The sequence below is a fragment of the Emydura macquarii genome, unplaced genomic scaffold (genome assembly GCF_026122565.2).
Source record: "Emydura macquarii macquarii isolate MOO-44397 ecotype Brisbane River unplaced genomic scaffold, CSIRO-AGI_Emac_v2 contig_2897, whole genome shotgun sequence".
Classification (NCBI taxonomy): domain Eukaryota; kingdom Metazoa; phylum Chordata; order Testudines; family Chelidae; genus Emydura; species Emydura macquarii.
Window position 1 is genome coordinate 14,855,928 of NW_027133034.1, and position 20,447 is coordinate 14,876,374.

Genomic DNA, 20,447 nt, shown 5'->3' on the forward strand with positions numbered 1-20,447 from the left:
TTTAAAATAAAAAAAATATTTAGAATTAAATAGTTTCAATGATGTGTTAAAATGTTAAATCTGACAATACATTGGATCACTCCTGTGTCTTCTTTCAAGGCGAATCACTGCAGGACCCTGTGAAAAGGAATTTTATGAGCGTAATTTATTATCGAGCCACAGTGTTGGTGAGAACTGGAGGAGGAGGGAACTATTGGAAATATTTTCATGAAAATTCATGCAACTTTTTTTAGCAGTTTGTTTTGCATGATTTCACACCTGAGAATTTCATATAACTGAAAACTATTTGCATTGAAGTCTGCAAAAATGTTAAAAGCCACTTTTGCATGAAAATTCACACACATGAATTTTGACAAAGCTGCTGGATGAAATGCCTGCCAGAACCCCTATGGTCTAATGGATTAAGCACAGTAGACTAACCTGTGATCTGCTGGTAATGAGTTGTTATTTTCAGAAGTTCTACCTTCTTGACCATAATGCAGTCTGGCAAAGGGCATAATCAGACAGGGATCACTCCCTGTGCTTTACGGTACATGCGTAAAACCATATTTTGAAATCTTCATACATAATTTTCCATTGGATCTACCAAAGTAACAACACAGTAGTGCCACAGAATGCAACATCTACATTGTGTGTGTTTTGTTACATACCATCACTCACCTATCATATATCTTTTTTGCTTGACAATACATATTATCACTTTTTGCTATGGTTCTCCCTTTGTGCCCTAAATTATTGTGTAGAGTTGGTGGCTTGAGTCAACTCTGAAATATTTTTTACTTCTATCCGCTTATTCCAGGGAACAAAGCCCTTAGTGGCAGAAAGCCTACCTGGATGTGGGGTTAAGATGCAAAACACATGTATCTCATGCTGTGCCTTTAGATCCAGAGTCACATAACAATTACAAAAAGTTTAAAGCTACCAAACACTTGGGGTGTGTCCCTCTGGGGCAGAGCTTCCCTCTTTGTCAGAGGGGAGTGAAGTGAGCTCACAGTGTGCTGCTAAACAGATGCCATGTTCACTCTGTAGAGGGCTGCATTTCGCTGGTGGGCAGAGATCCCTGTATATAGATTCGGGAAAGCACTTTGGGTTCACTTGAGATTAAAAGCCATTATATAAATGTACTGCATTAACATTATTATCCCTTCTTGACATTACAAATAGACTTTCCTATCATCTCCCATCTTGGAATGTTTTTCTTAGCTGCTTATTATTATGTTTTGAATAAATCTATTTTATGATAATAACTTAGGTATACATTTCTTTTGGGAATGTGTTTGGCTCTAGTAATTTTGATCTTTCTGCGTTCACTCATTAGCCTTTGGAAGACTGAAAGATACCTGTCTGAAAGGGCCTTTTTTCTTTTTCTTTTTTTTTTTTTTTGTCATTAAAGGATTACCCAGAATTCTTTGTTTTGCATTTTCCCTGTGGCTTTCACTACTGCTGTTCTTTCCTTGGCAGGTTCTATAATTATACAAATGTCTTAGGCTTGCAAATGCTTCATGTGTAATACTGAGAATACCTAGGGCCTAATTTACTGCAAAGATATGTCTTTCAATGCATTGACAGTAGACATGTTCTGTTTTTGATTTTTGCCTTTTGTATTTTACAGCAAAGATGAAATGGAAGATGCCACTTTATGTAGGGATCCCCCCCGCTTGCAGATACAGCCATGTAGCATTTATTCTTCAGAGCCATGTAAGTGATTGTAATGTTAAAGTCAGAGCTCTGCCATCCTTTAGACTTTACTAGCTGTGTTTCATCCTTACTGATTTAGAGTCTAACTGCAATCTCTATTCATTCAGCTCAGTCGTCTCTCCAGTTTTTAAATGTATATGTATGAAATAAACAGCAGGATCTTATTCAAGGGATAAGTCAGTATGCCGTGTTTATTATGAATACAAAAACATATCTGTAAAAGTGTTACCTAAAACACACACACACACACACACACACAAAGTTCTGCAGGAGGGATATAATTACCAGTCCCTTGTTGCTCGAGCTGAAGCCACTGGCCAAGTGGTCCAGGCACGAGGTTGGAGTCGGGCTCTTGTCGGTCGCGACACGAAGCTCCTTGGGGTATGCGGAACAAGCCCAAAGTCCAAGTTTCTTCTCCTCACTTTTATATTCATCCATCCCCATTCGGGTCTATGGATTTTGTCATGTCAGATAGTCTCCTTGCTTGATGTAATCATCAATTACGTTTGATATTGCAAGCGTGACAGTTTTCGCATTATTTCTTCGTTCCTGTCTCACACTTCGGCTGTTCCTGTCCTTGGGTGTTAACTCCCCTGCTTTCCAGGGTTATCTTGATCTTCGGTCATCTGGGTTATAAAAGTTCTTTAAACAAAAGCATCTTCTCTCCCTCCTGCCCTTGAAGACTGAAAACATTACCTCAGCAATTAGTTTCTTGCCGTCTTATCTTAGCACTCAAACTGCATTCACTCCTCATTCATACTTACTAAAAATCATTACATTCTTATTCCATTACATTGATAACAAGTATCTTATACTTATTTACTGACTTAATAAAATCCTTACACAAACAACAATCTTATTAATACCATTTTACTAAAAAGAAATACAAAAAATCTTATTTGCCCTCTCATTGCCCCATGATTTACACATCAACCACATTCCTGATATGCATTGGGCACTTTCCTTCACTTGTAAATTATTGCATAAATGTTAAATCACAAAATGTTTAGGCAGGATGTTCCCCCTCGTATGTTCACAAGCAGTCAATTATCATAGGGGAGTCTGGGGTGTCATGAACAAACAGTCAATGTGTCCGGAACACCTTATCTTTAATGCCCATGCCTAGTTTCATTCTCTTTCTCAGGGTGAGGATTTAACCCTTAAGCTTCGCATTATATCCATGGTTCAGACCTGCTTTGGTTCAGGCCTATATTACAGTATCACAGTGCTGGGGCCTGCTGGGGCCTACATATGTAGCCACTGTACAGACCTACATTTTAGTTTTTTATTTTCTATCAAATCCCATATTGATTTTAATTAATCTTTTCTAAACACAATTTACAACAATTAAATAGTTGCATTTAACAAAGTAAAGATAGTTTATTAATATATGAAACAATGTACAGAAAGTCCAGTAAATCAAGGTTTTTTCCCATCCTTAAGGGCAGTAGTAGCAGAGTGAAGTGCGAGCAAGGTTTCCTACGAATTGTTGCTCACCACCCTACGTCAAATATAAATGCAAACTTCCAAACATTCCAGTCAGCGCCTTTTTGACTGTCATTAGCGAAGGAGCTCTCCACAAGAGCTGCACCACAGAGGCTGCTGCTCCAGCTTTTCTTCACATCCCAGCACTGCCCCTGGATATCCTTTTTGCAGGTTCTACCCTGTCTTTCAGTGATTAAATGCCAAAGGGCTTTGCCTTGAGCATTTCAACACATTTTTGCAGCTCTTCATCAATTGTTTTTTTTCAGTGTTCTGGTGGCTGACTCTGGCATCTGCTTGAAGCTCTGGCACTCCCGGTTTCTGGTGCTTGGCACTGTCTTTGCACCTCAGTGCCTGTTTTGGTGCATCTGCATTTTTTTCTTTGCACCTCAGTGCCTGTGTTTCCAGTGAATCCATGCTCCTGCAGTACCATACCACCCGTGTTTCTCAGTGGTTTCACACCAAACTTGGCGTTTCAGCGTGGCATCCATCTTGGCATTTAACACTTGCTTCACTGTTCTGTTTCTTTGGGACACTCCTTAATGTAGCAGTTTGTCTAGTAGGTATGGTGGGTGCTCCCCTGGAGTTACCTGCACCCTTTTCCATTTCACAGGAAGTAACTTCTAAAATAGAAGGATGGTTGCCCAGTGGCAATTCATGTGAATGTGGCACAACCGATGTCTATATGAATGTTAATCTTTGTGCCACTATCTTGGAGTCAATAACAATGTGCAAGGGTGACAGATATGCTTGCAAATGTTCCCCAAGAGCTAAAGAAATGTGCAGGGTGACGCCAAGTGCTCTTTGAGAAACCCCTGGGATCCTCCTATGCGTCCAAAACAAGGCAGTCAGAGGATGTCACAGGCTCAACCCTCAAGGTGTAAAACTGGGTTGGCCAAGACGTCTGAGCACTGGGACTCAGCACTGGTGCTATGTTTGTACAAACACACCTTCTCTCTGGCAAGCCTAGTGTAGCGTTTTCCTCAAAATGCCTCCCACAGTCATATCTGGAGTTGGAGGTTCCATTAAGAATCAGTTCCTGAATGCGCCCGGGGGGTGTCAGAGCCTGTGGGAAAGCTCACATTGACTCCTGTGGTGCAGGAGCAGGCCCTCAGTCCTTGACATCAGGTGTTCTGAGCTCCAGCTCCTCAGATGAGGAGGGAACCTCCACACGAGAGACTGAGGAGAAGGCACTGATCACAAGCCGGCAGCACTCCCCCATCGAAGCTGTTAAATAGGCAGCTCCATCCTGAGGGCTCCAAATGTCATTTTTCAGGCAGAAAATATAAACCAAAAAGGGTTTCTGTGTTTATTTTATTTTATTTTATTTATTTAACACTCTCCACCCAATAGTGGTGCCAATGCAATGAAGTGAGCAACAGAAACTACTCAGGACTGTTCCTCCATGAATAGGGCCTCACCAAATTCACGGCTGTGAAAAATGCATTACAAATCTGAACCCCGGTGAAATGTGGCACCCAGCCGGGGGGCTCCTATCATGGGCAGGGCTCCAGCTGCTAGTCCCTGCTGGGAATAGGGAGAGACTGGACTTCCACTTCCCCTGCAGAGGCTGCTTCTGGGGGCAGGTCAGACCCACCTCCAGAAAATTCCCCTAGCTGCATGAAGCTCCGCGGCTCCAGCTGTCACCCCCATGATCCAGACGGGAGGCTCAAGCTGTCAGCCCCCCATTCAGGCAGGAATCTACCAGGAGAACCAGACATATGGTAACCCGCCCCTACATACTGTGAGACCCTCACTTCTGTGCTGCTGTTGGTGGGGGTGCATGCTTTAGAGCTGGGCGCCCAGCCAGCTGGCTTCCTCTCTGGCTGCCCAGCTCTGAAAGCAGCACTCTGCCAGCAGCACAGCAGAAGAAAGAGTGGTAATCCCATGACAACCCCCCCCCCCCCCCACACACACACACACAAGCCTTGCAACCTCCCCACCCTAACCACCTTTTGTGTTAGGACCCCCATCCTTACAACACCATGAAATTTCTGATGTAAACATCTGAAAACATGAAACTGACTAATTAAAAACTCCCCTGGCCATGAAATTGACCAGAATGGAGTGAATTTGGTGGGGCCCTATCCATGAGACGGGATGGCAGTGGATCTTCTTCTCTTGCAGACACAAGGGCAGTGGGAACAGCTGAGGAGGCTCTCTTCCGAGCTACTGGAAGTCCCAACCTGAGCAGAAAGTCACTCTCTGAGATGAGCTGCTCTTCTTTCAGAGGGGCAGGGAGATTGGAAACATCTTCTCTAGGGGGAATTAGGGAGCAACTTCTATAAGGTCCTGGATAGACCAGGCGGAACACTTCCTCTCCTCCTCTGGGGCCAGGCAGGCAGATTATGTCAGTCTTCTCTGCAGGGATCCCAGGCAGTGACGCAATCAGGCATTTTCCATTTAATGGAGTTATACAGTTTTCTTTGAGCAGAGTTTTACTGTATTTGATTGAAGTGAGCACCAGGAACCATAAATACAGAACATACTATACAAAAGGGCCTCTGCAAACATTAACTGATACGTTAATGTGACTATGTAACCCTGTCATTATACTGGTTTGCTATTGATGTCACTCGTTTTTTGTTTTTGTTCCCAGCTCTATATCTTTGGTGGCATGAATGAGGAAGAAGAACTCAATGATATAATGGGGATGAAATTGATAAATCCTTCAGACAGACAACCTAGTAAGTTTACTATTCATTTGGTACATTCTTAACTTATGTTAACTTGAAGCCAATTCACTATGTCTCTGTCTTTCTTCACCCTCATCTTATGCCGAATTCTGTGGTAATATTTCTACATAAAGACAGTACTATTATATTTGTTTAACACAGGCTTCCAGAGCTGCTGTTCACTCCTTGAAATGCTGTTTAATACATCACCTAAATTGACACTCAGGATGTCTGGAAAATATACGTTCTAGGTGGTCTTATAGGGCCTGGTCCTTTAAGGTGCTGAATACCACCTGCGAGGAGCTGAACTGCTTTGAAACTCATTGACTTGAACATCAAATAGCAGTATGCATGATTTCTGAAGACAATCACTTTGGGTTAACTTTAGGGGGAGCTGAGAGTTCTCATTACCTGGTAGGATCACATGCTCAGGTATTACCTTATTTTACACCATAAAATAGTACACTAAAATATACTCAGTCCCTTAATACCATAGGATTGGTTTTCCACCTATTGGGTTATTACTAAGGTCATATAAAGCTATATAAATATAGGTCATATAAATGCTATAAAGTTAAACTCTGACTTTTAGCCTTTTTTTAATAAGACTAATAGTGATATCGGCTGGTTGTAGTCGTAGCTCCAACTAAAATATTGTTGTAAGCGTGACAGGGTGCGGTTCTCTGCTCCTAACTTCTTTTTCAAATGGCTCTAACAACTCTGGTTTGTAAACACTGACATATAGCTTATTTGTGTCATCTCAACCACCATCTCTTTTACAGTCCATGCAGCAACTCTATTTACAGTGACATACAAACATCATCCCCTTTTGCCATCAAGAAGAGAGGGAAGAGATCTCTCCACACAGAGAGCTCCCTTTTACCCTATTCCTATCCCTGATGCCATTGCCATTGTCTCTTCCCTTGCACTTCCTTCCTGTGCACCATTCTATTCTTTCAGTTAATGGAATAACAAGCTCATTAGCGCCCCGGCTCAAACTGATCTCGTAATTAGCCCCAGCTCCCATCAGTCAGGTCCTTCTTGGAGAAACTAATTGGACTTAAATTGACCAGAGTGCTGGTTTAGCTGATAGTTCTCAGCACTCTGTCTCACTAAGTAATAGTTCATCGGCAATGTGATTTTTATTAAACGTTTGATTAAAATTAGCACAGTAGCTTTGAGTTCCTAACAAAAGGGGCCCAGGCGCTAACCCTACATTAAGGCAATCCTACCACATGATCTTGGTGTCACGGGTGGGATTTTTCTCCTTGCACAAAAAGCCTCAAGTCAACCAGGGGAAGTTCTAGAAAAGACTCTAAAATGGCCCTTCAACCAACCTTGGCCTATTGCTGACTACACAAAAGGTTGCCAAGCGTAACAGACTTTGACTAATAGTTATTATGAGCGTTTGATTACAATGGTTACAAGAACTGTGTTTTCAGACAGTACTGAGTATAATGAGAACATTCAACAAATAATAATCTAAGGCCCCAATTCAGCAAAGCATTTAAGCACATTTTAATCCTATTGAAGTGAATGGAATTTATGCAAATGCTTAACTTGAAGTATGTCATTGAATGCTTTTCTGAATTGGAGCCATAGGCCACACTGCATAGAGCCATCCACATGCCACTGCACATGCTCTTACCTGTTGCATTGAGCACACCAGACAGAGTACGGTACCAATGAGGAGAAAACGCTTCTTGTGATTGTGATGTGTACGGTACTAAAGCTTGATTTATTTAAATGGAATAGCCACTTAAAATAGCAGCACAATAGAATGGGTAGATAGTATATGGGATGGATGAGATAGAGCCAAAGCTGGAAAAAATGTCCTTTACAGATAAAGTTGTGCTAGTGTGATCACAGTGTTTGCAATGCCTAGAGAAGAAACAATTTTAATAAATCAAGATTATCCTAAAATAATAAAAGGTTCAAGTTAAAAGCTAATAAGAGCAATTTACTAGTCTGTGTAGCTCTTTCATTGGCAGCCTCTCCTCCGACAAAGACCACAAGAAGTGGGCTCAAAGTTATTACTGCTTCCTTGTCATGAGCTATGTTAAATCAGTAGAAAGAAAAAATCAGCTCTGATAAATGGGGCCTTTTTGCCTCCTGTTCTCTGTTTGCTAAACAGTGTATCTATATATGAGTGGAATTTCATTTTAATAAAGTTTGCTACTGTAATCATTTTTTTGCTGTCATTCCTCTGACCATTGGCTATCATCAATCCTGAGCATATGGATAGGGCAGGAAACAATTTCATTAGCATGGAAAATATCTTTAATAACAAGTACCTCTAAGTTGTAATATTCCTACAGTGGACTCCAAAAATGAAAGGCATGTACACATAGTGATATTAGTATTCTGGACATAAACAAACAAACATGATCAGTGGATTTGAATCACTAATAATTCTGTATTGATTTTAATTCATGACATTACTAAAAGCCATTTAAAAATATCTCAAAGAATACATTGTTTTCACCCATAAAAAGCAGAGTGAGTCATTAACGCCTACAGTACTCATTTTGTGAATTAGGGGTCTTAATCATCAGCATCCAGGTAATATGTGTCTATCCTACTTCCAGACTAGACAGCATGTTATGGAGAGAGTAGTGTTATTTTCACAATTACCACAAGATGTCATCGCACTAAACCACCTCTTGAGTGTCAGCATAGTAATGTGCTCTGGCTTCACTTGTATACTGTGTGACTGGTGACCATTTCAGCTGCATACATCCTCACAGTCCCTCTTTATAATTAGTGATAGGTAATTCTCAGCAGGGCCAGGTTCAGTTCAACATTACAAATTTTTGGTTTCATTCAAAGCTCTGCAGCTTTTCCAGTATCTCTCAGACAGTCCCTAATTGTCAGCTTCGCTGCGACACAATCTCTCCTCCAACAAGCCCCATCTCTCCTCAGCTGGCAGCAGGATCTTCAATGGTGTGGAAAAGGACTCTTCTCTCCCACTTGGGAGGCAGGCCCTCTGCGTGGGAAAGGTCCTCTTTGGCCTGTCTAGCTGATCTCTTCCAGTGGCATGTCAGTTTTGGGGAGGTGGTTGATGTGGAAACCTCTAATATGGGCTTTATTCATCTCATTGGGGGCAGTAGCTAGGTGGTAGGACCTTGAGGTCTAAGTGATTCATTTCTCTTCGTACTTCATGATGCTGTGGGACTTCCCTTGTGCTTTCACCCTAGAATGTGCAATGTGTGCTTCTCAAGTCAGAGAACAATTGAAATCTGTGCTCACTGCATTCTGGGACTCAAGTGAGTAGTAAAGCCCGGCAGCGTCAGGAAGTTGGAAGAAAGCTGTAACAAATAAGGCTGTAAGCCACTGGGCAAACTCTGTGGCTGGGGAAGGTATAATTAACTCCCAACAACTCTTTAGGCCAAGATCCCATCCTCAAGGCTGGCTTTATTTTTAAACCAGTCTGTTGCTCTTGTGTAAGGGTATGTCCACACTGCAAATAAAAACTTGCCGCTGGCTCATGCCTGCTGACTTGGGCTCCCGCCGGGGCTCAGACTGCAGGGCTGTTTCATTCTCAGGCTGCAGCTCAAGCTCTGGGACCCTCCTACCTTACAGGGTCCTGGAGCCAAGCTCCATGCCTAGCACAGAAGTCTACACTGCAATGAAACAGTCATGCAGCCTGAGCTCTGGAGCCCAAGTCAGTGTGGACATACCTTAAAAGGCAGGAAGCATTACATCTGGCTTCTGGCTTCTGGTAGGTCACATATTTGCTACTAGTCCTGTGCCCTGCCACTGCAGCTCACAGTTTTAAAAGGTTCAAGGACTATAACAAATGCCCTGGGACATGCGCACGTTTACCAAGGCCTATATTTCATGTATATAGAGATACGGATGTTTCCAAATGTTGTGTAATGCAATGCAAGAAAAGAAAATGAAGAGTTGAAGAGAGAGAAGCAAGAGCCCATCAGCTGATCTCAGTACGGGCACGTCTTCTCTGCCACGCTAAGACAATCTAAGTTACACTACTTACGTTATGTAAGTAATTAAACTTAAGTTGACGTACCTTAGATCGACTTGCAGCAGTGTCCACACTCTGCTATGTTGACATGAGGCTTCCCTCTCTCATTGAGGTGGATTACAGACGTCGATGGGAGAGTGCTTTCCGATTCACTTAGCGCATCTTCACCAGATCCACTGCATCGACGGCAGCAGCGCTGATTTAACGCGGTAGTGAAGACAAGCTCTAAATCATGCTGGCACAGAAAGGCAATTCCTGAGGTAGCTAGAGAACAAGTAATATAGGGGGCTATTCTTATTATTCAGTATTTATAATACAGTGGCACCCAAAACAGGATCAGGGCCCTATTGAGCTATGTCTTGTACAAACAAAGACATGGACACAGTCCATGTCCTGAGAAGTTCAATACCTTACATTGCATGGAGGAGTTGTATAATATGCATACCCCATTAAGCAAGCTGGCGGCCACATTCTGTATCAGCTGAAGCTTCCAGATGGTCTTGAATGTGTGACTTTTCCTTTGCTAACATTTTATTGCTTGAAAACTTGTCTTGCTGATGAACATTCATGGCAGTTACAAAAGCTCTACACATATTGTTGTAATTATATGGTCTCGGCCAAAATACATGATAAAAATTGTAGAAAGATCCCATAATGTTTCTGATCTATCACTACTTGTTCATAAAGTGTATTAATGGACTAAAGGCAAATTTGTGTCTTAATTTCAGTAATGAAGGAGATTCTCTTGGAATTTGGAATCCAGGGAGTAAGCAGCAGGTATTCTTTATATTTTTATATTACTTTATATTTTTGTCTCTTTGCTTTCTTTCTATGGGAAAAGGCAGGGAAGATGGATTACTTGTGATTTTTTTTCATATTGGCTGTGCCTTTGGCTGAGCTGGCCTCTGTATGCAGTACAAAGTATTTTCTGTATATAAATCATCATAAATATGTGATTAGTTGATTTGTTGACTATGGCTCATTACTAATAATTGCCCATATTTCAGTGAGACATACAATGGCCCAACTAGGTAAATTAATTCCCTCGATACCCAGAGAGCAGTATTTCCTAGTGATGAGGGAATAGGCTGATATTCAGACGTAGGTCTATTCTGGGCCCTTAATACAAAGGCAGCCTCTCTTTACTCCTCTTCTTCTCTGATTTATCTGCACAGCTAAGCCATGGAGGCTATGTTTACACTGGGCATGTATCTGAGTCCTGGCTCACATGCATGCACCTGCATATTCGCTAAACCCACCACCAGAGTGCACACTGCAAAGCTGCACACACGGCTACATACCTCATGTAGCCATGTCCATATTGATATGGTGTTTCATCCTTGGATTTGTGGGTGCATATCCCATAGTCCTGAGTGTCCACACTACCTGGAGCCCCCTAGTATTGGTTTGTTGTGTATTGTGGGAGAACTTGTCTGTCCTTCTCAGACCCCTGTGCACAAGTGCTTTCAGCCTGCCATATTTGAAATGCTGTTTTTTGTGAGGCTCTTCCAGTTGTGAATGCTGCTCACTTCTGTCCATTCCATCCTGGGAAGAGCCGGGGTTGAGCTAATCAGCTGCTCCTGTTTGCAAGTGAATGGTTTATGCAGCAGAACAGACATTTGGCGAGACTCTGACTGGCATTTCAGAAGCACTTTCTGAGGCCTGGTCTACACTGGCCGCGGATTTCGGCAGCAGTCAATAGGAGATACACAAGCTACGTACAGTTACAGTACAGTACTGTACTCCAGGAGTACAAAAGACTCTCTTTTACTCCTGGAGTACAGTACAGTTACAGTAACTTGGGTATCTCCCATCGACTTCCTAATGTCTACTTACCTCCAGTGCGCTGCACCGACAGGAAATGCCCTCCTGTCAACGCAGCACTACGCTACTTGCCAGGGTGGATTTACAGAGTCAACTTCCAGGTTTGATTGAGCGAGTCTTTACTGCTGCTCAAAAAAACCCGCAAAATTGATCCCGCACTGCCAGCTGTGCCGCCAGCAGTATAGACATAGCCTGAGCCAGAAAAGTGGCTGAACTCGGAAGAGGGTTCATTCACAGCAGACTGGACACAGTTAATGAATGCCACAGTTGGTGCTTATTTTCCATGTATAGACTGGCATTTCTGATGCAGGACTAGCATAACGTGATGTAACCATATCATTCATCCATCTTGGATACATGCAGCCTTGCCCACGCCCCCAGGCAAGTTTGCCAACTCCATTTCTACATGCCTCTGAATGCACAGATAACGGATTTGCATGTGGATGATAGAGACATAGGAGGCAAAGACCAACGATTTAACACATAAAGCCAGAAGTGTAGACATACCTTTAGAGAACATCTCCTCTCACCCTGTTCTCCATGTGGGCAAAGACACTCATCTGTCTTTTCAGTAAGGATGCCAGTCATCTCCATTCACCTCCCGAAGACTTAAGGAGGGAGGACAGCCACGAGCCACCAGTCTTTTTCCTTCTTTCAGGGAGACCAGAGGGGGAGGGCAACCACTTCCTGAATCTCTACTTTCCCTTCCCTCCCAAACATCAGAAGAAGGGATGTTGATGGTTGAAAGAGAGCCTATAGATGCTTAAGGAAAAGGGAGGGACTGGAGATCTCTTCTCTTCCATAGAAGCCAGAGGGTCAGGGGCTGCAACATGGGACTCTTTCTCCTCACAGTAATAAAAGTAAAATTAAAGAAGCTGAGATGGAGCTTTTACCACCCTACAGGGATGTGTGTATGCTAGTCTGGGCATATTCTTTACCTCTCTCTGTGTAGTCAAGGAGAGCGTTCAGATGGGGTGCACTACTTCTCTAGCTCTAAGACTAGCTCAGGTTACGCTGAAAGGATGTTGATGCTGTTGTAGGAAAGCTCAGGGCCCTCCCAAATAAAGACTTGAGTGCATAGTTCTTTGAGGCAGTTTATTACGAGCAGCTCGGAGAAGTGTTGGTCATCCTAAGGCTCCCGAGGATTTCTGCCTTACAGACTCACATCACTAAGTTTTATACAGTATTCAGACAAAGAGAACAAAGAAAAAGATAACGTATTGCAGTACATTTCCATTAGCTCAACCTTTTCTACACTAAGATATACTAAGAAATTCCTCCATATTGCTAATTGAACAGGGCCCCTGATTACCATAACAACTATCTTTTGAAGCTAGCTAGCAATGTCCCGTTATCTACTGACAGCTGCAAAAACCTGCAACATCTGCAAAATGTACCTGTTTCAAGGCTGAGAAAGCTACTAAAAATCCAAGATGGAATCTTTAGCGTACAAGATGGAGTCTTAAAAGCTTAATACAAAATAGAATATATAACTAGGTATAAAAGTGGAATACAAAAAATAAAGTATATAAAACTGTTCCTTCCACAATGCCTTCATCTTAGCTCTGCTGTTGAGCAGATTTTTGGGGATGGTGACTAAATATGTGGAAAATAGAATATAAACCAATTCTTACATAATTATAATCACTTATAAACATGGTAAATTTTCACAGTGCATTACACACACAGTAAGATTTGTTCTCAGCCCTGCAGATTTCAAATCTAATGGCCAAACCTTGCTCTCCCATGTATACTCATGGGTGTACTGTGCTTATTAACAACTTTGTCCCCTTGAACTAAATCAGTATTGCAGTACCTGACTTCATATAACTTTCAGAACAGCCCACGGAAAAAGAGAATTCTCTTTGTTTGCAGTCATTTTTGTTTGTTTAGAAATGTGTTTAGTTTCAGGCTCTTTATTAATGCCACAATTTTGTTTATGTAGGTTTACTCCCACCAAAATACCCAAAGTGAAATATGAATTAACAGCATCGCTTTCTCCTGACAGAACGGTGTCCCCCCCTGCGATCCCAGTAAGCCTCTCACCTCAGTTTCACTAGGTCCAAGGGGGTTTGGTTTGTGTAACATTGGAGCTGTGGTTTTATCCAGAACTCTTACGAAATGTGCATTCACGTGTAAGTTAAGCAGTAAAGCATGACAGTATGTGCTTCATGCTGTACATTACCACTCAGATGCCTTTATGAGGAACAAAGCTAAGGTAAGTGTCCTGAATCTCTTGGGCATGACATTGCACCTTATTGTACCTCAGAGTAATTATAAAATGGCTTCTTGCCAGAAAAATTATTTCTGTTTGTGTGGGGTTTCAGTTGGATGTTTTTTTAGTGTGGATTTTATATAGATCCTTCCGCTTGGAGGGAAAAAAGTAAAAGAAATAAACATTCTAACGGCCAGATTTCTCTCTCTGTTTCTCTCTTTCTCTCTCTCTCACACACACACACACACACCCTGACTGGAAGGCCCAAGCGGGAGGAGAACTCCATGAGGTGACCCTGGCAGAAATTTTCTTGAACCAGCCCTCAAGGATCTGTGGAGAGGAATGTCTGGAATAGGAACTGCCTTACAGGGATCACTGCTGCATTGCTGCTTCTCTCAGCCCCCGGCAATGTAACTTCCGCAATTATTGGCTGGGACTCTGTGTGGCTGCTCAGTAGCTGCTGCAGAAATGACTTAGAGGGAAGTAATACAGCTTTCTGCTGAAGTGCTTCCACCTAGCTGTCTGCAAGGCAGTTTGGTAACATACAGTGCCTCAGAAAGCAGCACTTCCCTTCTTCTGCTTCTTGGTCGTCTTGTACCATGAACTCAGCAGTGCTCAATCCATCCAGAGCTCCAGCAATGAAGCACTAAGGTTGCCAGTTTTGGTTGGACATATTCCTGGAAGTTTCATCACATGACATAATCTTTAATTAAAGATGAATCTTTAATTCCTGGAGACTCCAGGGCAATCCTGGAGGGTTGGCAATCCTAAGAAGCATCCACATTGGGTAAAGAGGGGGATGGTGCGGCAGGAAGTAGTCTCCCTTTTGTGCAGCAAGACCAAGGGCTCCTGCCTGACTTTGGTTATACTAAGCATGAAAGTAAGAAAAAGGGATCTGCAGAACCAGAACCCATTTTAATCATTTTGGCTATTCTGAAAGAGGTTTCTCTTCCTTTCTCCTTTGACTTAGCAGAAATGGGGGTTAAACAATGAATAGTTTCTTTTGCGGACGCTGTTGAAGTGTTCCAATATCTCCAGGAGTAAAAGAGAGAGCCATTAATTAAAATAAATAAACTGGAGAGAAAGCTTTGAGGGGGACATAATGTATCTCATCTTTCCCCCTTGACAGATGTATCAGCCTAATGAGACACTAGTCTCCTCTTTTGGTGCTAAGGTTTTTGTTTTTGTTTTTTTGAGTGGGGCGGGGAGAGATCCTCTTTAAGGTCCCAGTTCAGTAAAGCTTTTAAGTTCATTCTTAAATACTTTGCTGAATGGTGGGTAGCTGAACTGGGGCCTAAATTGCTCCTTCCATCATCACTGTGCCTTGTGTAGTAATTTTAGCAGCTATTTTCAATTTATGGACTAAGAGACTCTTTTAATTTGGTACAAGTCATTCAGGTCAATTTTATGTATTTCTTATGGTATCACAAGAAAAAATTGAGTGTCAGCCCCATGTGCAACCTGCTTATGGGGATATAATTTGAAAATTATTGCTACAACACAATTACTATATAACTTTTTGCTGGAGGGAACAATTTAAATGGGTCACATGTTCCTTAAATTACTTGCATATAAAGATTTCCCAGATTACCCAATAATACCATTACTTAGCAAATAAATTACTGGGTACTTAACTTACAGAGCAAAATATTTAATTATTGATTTAATTACTAAATTAAGGAATTAATTTATATTATTCACTAGAAATTACTAAGCATTATCACCTTGATCAATTGGTCCTTCAGCCCTCGTATAGATTGCACAGATCACAACATGTCTTCCATTCTTCTCTTATCCCAGCCTTCCTTCTCCATGTGCAGCCATGCCTTTTCATGACAAAATCTTCCCATCTCTTTGGAGATCGCCTAGGTGGTCATTTCAATTCCCACGGGTTCCACTTAGCGACAGCTGCAGTCCGTCGATTGTCAGTGAGCCTAGCTATATGCCCAGCACATTGCATTTTATTATACCTAAACATTATACTACAAATTATTTGTGGAATGGATGCATTATTTTATTACTATTAATAATTTCAGTGTAGGATCCTCCCCCTCCCCCCCATTTCCCCTTTGGGAGACTGCTAATGATTTGAGACCAAACTGCAAAAGAATTTCAGCCCTGTCTCTGAGACCGGTGAGAGAAGCCAAAATGTGCAGGCCAGTCTAATGGAGAGACTGGAACTTAATAACTAAAGCTGTCAACAGAATTAAATGAGGAAAATTCATAGCAGAACATATTTATTGCTTAGAACAGAAAAGGTAAAACCACTGCTGAGTAGAGACAAGGTGGAAAAATGTGCAAATAAATAACTAGAGTAAACCAAAAATAATGACTAGCACCCTCCTATGAAATAATGATCAACATGGGTTTGTGCTGTAGCAAAATCTATCACCTCTTATCATCACCAAGGGAAAAACTGGTAGGTAGAATAGTCGGTCTTGGTGGGAAAACTCACAGATGACTTAGACCATTGTAGGTTGAAGTGAGACGCTAATAATAATTAAATGCCTTCTTTTCTTCTATGATTCTTTATAGTAGCTCAAGCTGTGTTAACTTATGACTTTCTACACAGGCAGCTCAACTCAGAAATTTCATTTCTGTGCGTAACCAAGCAATGGACATGATCACAAGGGCCTTTGCCTTGCTGGACTTGGAATTTCAAAAGCTAGACACGTAGGTATTATTTAGAGTCTCTAGAAATGTTCTTTGTAATGTTTTGTGGGAGTTTGGAGTAAAAATCTCTTACGGGGAGCAAGGATAAGGATTATTATCTGGACAAATGTTTTAGGAGAAAACAATAACTAGAAATGTCTACAAATATAAAAATTTGGCATGAGGATCTTCATTTACACAGGATTTTATTTTGTATAAAGGGCTGCAAGCTTCACTATCATTAAACTGTTTCCCCCTCCATGAAGCAGTATGCGTCATATGGCTGCGGCTGCTGCCAAAAAGATAATGTGATATTCAGAAACCTGCAAAGGGCATAATTGCTATACTGTTTTGTTTGCTCACAATTTGTTTAAAGTTTAATATACAGTATATATTTTAAAATTTGGATGTTAGTTATTACACCATGAATGCCAAAGTATTTTAAGCAATTTACAAAGAAACATGGAGGAGTTACTGCTAGGTTTAGTTCTAGTTCTCATGAGCCAGATTTGCCCCCTCTGGCAGAAAAACAATACAGATGGGGACTCAGAAGAAGGAAATTTCCCTGAGGATCCTCCTGCAATCCTCTGGTTGCTTCATTAGGGGAGTGAGATTTTTCCCCTGTGGTACAGGTTGCAGGACCCACCCACAGACCTGAAGGATTCCTAGGGATCTGTGGGAGATCAGAGTCATCCATGTGGAGAAACCTATACCTCCACAGCTGCCCAAGTCCCCAGTGGAAACCTATGCCCCATCACTGGCAGCACACCACCATAGAAGCTATGTTATCAGGGACTCCCCCTACCTGCAGCTGACCCTGGGGAAAAGATAAAATAGCTCCAATTTGTATTTTCTTGGTAATCTTTGCAGTGCTTTAGTGGGGGAGGGGATCATGTGGACATCTCCACCCAGGCCCACCTAATCTGTTCCTTTCTCCAGCCCATTCCCTGTGCCTACAGAGTGTCCTTCATGTGGTAAACAGGAGGGGAACATTACCAATGCTTTGTTCTTCCTGAGAGGTGGGTTAACCACCCTCAGTTCTTAGGGGAAGTGCCCATCCCCCACAGAGATAATTAATTGAAGGGAAGTTTGTCTTTGCACTAATTTTCCTGTTATAAACCTTTCCGTTTTGTTTTCAGTGTTGTTTAGGGCTTATTTATTTTGGATGTTCAATTTCCTTTTAGAAACTTCTGTAGCAATGGGTGTACCACACAAAGTTTGGAGATTCAGATCAATATCCCAAAGTTTGATGCTGATCTGAAGCTTTTCTCCGTATTTTTGGTCTAAAAACCTTAAAAGATCAAGCTCTGACAGGATTTCCAGTATTTACTACAGCTTCAGATTGGCTAGAAATAGCACACAAAAAGTCTTTCCCATGGTTTTCTGATTCCTGCTGTCCTAGCCAGAATCATAGTGTACCCTGCACAGAGATGAGTGATAATTGTGTTGGGAAAGTTTGAAGGGGGCGAGGGGAAGCTAACTTGCATCTCTTCCCTCTGAGCTGTAGTGTTAAAATTGCCATTGGATTTATAACACAGCTGCTGGTGTTCTGTGAATGAGCTGCTACAGCAGTGAGTAGCGTGTCTCTGGGCAGGTATTAGTTTCTGTAGTTCAGCAGCTCCCTGCTGGATTTGAGAGGCCTTGTTAAAGTGCAACCAGGTTCAGATAGACATCAAGCCAAATAGTTCAAAATCATACTCCATATTCCTTTACCAATATTTTAATTTTTTTTTTTCCAAAATAAAACCACAAGGAAATTGTACACACAAAACTAGCATAAATGCATTGCTGAACCTGGGAAATCAAACTTCCAGATGAGAGGAAATGCAGAGTTAAAGTTGGAAACTCGAACTCTGACCCAGTTGCTACTTCCTTGTAAATGTAATACAAACTGGGATTTATTATAATAGCCCAGTGTATACTAAGGTTTGATTGTGCAGGAATGCACCATAAGGGAGAGAGGGGGCATGTAATAAGGCAGTCTGTTGCCTTTAAGGTACGGGGACCTGGGGCCAGACAACTCTGTTCCAAGGTAGTTTGAGGAAGATCATGAGACCAAACTGGGAATAGAAAACAAGTGCCTGAGGCATGTGATCACCTGATGAGGATTAAAAAGTAATGCTGTTAGGTCACTTAGGAGGAGCTTAGAGAGGTTGTCTTGTGGTACGACTGAATGAAGTCTGATAGGGTTTAGGCACAGCCCCAAGAAGAAGGGCTATGTTGACCTTATACCAAAGGAAAGAGGAGTTTGAGTCTAAGGATTGATGCCAAAAAATGACTTGGTGGTGTGGTTTCTTTATAAAGAGGTCAACAGGTTGGACCAACAGAGCTCCCCAGGGAGAGAAGGAACTGGGGAGCTGTGAGAAGCTGGAACTTAAAACAAGGGACTTGATTCTTGTCAATTCCACAGCTGCTCACTGCTGAATAGCAGGCCTGAGAATGACCAGTCTCTTTTTCACTTGACAATAAATCTGGTCTGTTTCACTGTTGCAATTCAGTAGTGGCTAGTATGAAACTGACAAAGATCATGTCGATTTCAGTAAATGGCTTCCAACATCCATAGCTCCAGCTGCAAAATGAAATACTGTGGGATTTCAGGTCCACAAAAACTTTTGAGTATTTGGCTTTTCATTTGGATGAAAAATATTTTTTAAAATACAAAAATGTTTGCAGAACTGACATTTGGGTTTCCTGGCCAAGTTTGACTGGATCTGTTTAAGACATGGGGCTTCCAGGAGCCCCGTTGAGACAGTGCATAATGAAGCCCACAGTTCCCAGTCTACACTTGATTTTAAAGGTGATGTGCAAAATGGAAAGTGTATTTGAGTCTGCTTTTTGCTGTTTATGATGTATGAATAAGTCCTGAAAGCTCTTCCTATCTCTCTGGCTCCCTCAAAAAAAATCTGCATATGTTTTTTGTACTAAAACGATCAGATCTCATTTCTTATAAGAGAATAGGTCCATTAATGGCTATTAGCCAGGATAGGCAGGGATTGCAGTTTGCCAGAGGCTCGGAATGGCTGATGGGATGTATCTCTTGATGAATACCTGTTCTGTTCATTCCTTCTGAAGCACCTGGCATTGGCCACTGTTGGAAGACAGGATATCGAGCTAGATGGACCATTGGTCTGACCCAGTATGGCCGTTCTTATGTTATTTTCTTTTTTTTTGCTGGAGGAGTATGATGATTTTTTTGTTGGGAGTATGATACTGTATCACCTTTGTTAACTCTGTCTTTTAACACTTGCACTTGGAAGAAAACCCTTTATTAATGATCTAAACAGAACTAGGGCTGAAAGAATTTCAGTTCTCTGGCCCTCCAGCAGAAACGGGACAAAACAAGAAATTCTTGATATTTCTAAGAAGTTTGTTTTTTAAAAGCAAAAAAGTCCTCTTCAGGCAGCCTTCATCATAAAGAAGCTAAAGAGTACAAATATTGGTTTCCTTTTATAGTTCTCCTTTAGGTCTCAACTGATCTACAACACAAGTCAAGTTTGAAGGAAACAGGTCCACTAACTTTAAAGTTAGGAATCTTAGCGAGAGATTCAAATTAACACCATGAAGATTTAAACTGAATATCAGGGAAAACTTCTGTCAGAAGAGCCTGTTTTTAAAGCCCATTGAAGTCAATGAGAATCTTTCCATTGACTTCACAGGAATCTGGATTAGTTCCAGTGCATTCATTACCTTGAGATCAAGGTCTTACAGTAGGAAACTTTAACTAAAATGTCTTACCATTATTCCTTGTGTTTCAGCTCCACCAGGGGTAGCAGTATAAACAAAGCTGCCCTCAGTCTACAGTACTTTAAGTAAAGTTGGGCAGGAAATAGACTTCCTGTTTCATGGGAAATTCTGAAATTTTAAAACTTTTCTGTTTTGAAATGGAACAAATACAAAAACAAATTGAAATCTTCAA

The 20,447-nt window shown here is 41.6% G+C and overlaps 1 protein-coding gene across 1 annotated transcript in view; it reads left to right on the forward strand.

The window, feature by feature from the left end:
• LOC137166863 (uncharacterized) overlaps positions 1–20,447 on the forward strand; it is a 60,643-nt gene that overhangs the window by 20,295 nt on the left and 19,901 nt on the right. The window contains exons 5-9 of the mRNA XM_067568752.1: positions 1,613–1,698; positions 5,780–5,867; positions 10,569–10,617; positions 13,610–13,697; positions 16,452–16,552. Coding sequence (XP_067424853.1) covers positions 1,613–1,698; positions 5,780–5,867; positions 10,569–10,617; positions 13,610–13,697; positions 16,452–16,552 — 412 coding nt within the window. The remainder of the gene's footprint in view (positions 1–1,612; positions 1,699–5,779; positions 5,868–10,568; positions 10,618–13,609; positions 13,698–16,451; positions 16,553–20,447) is intronic.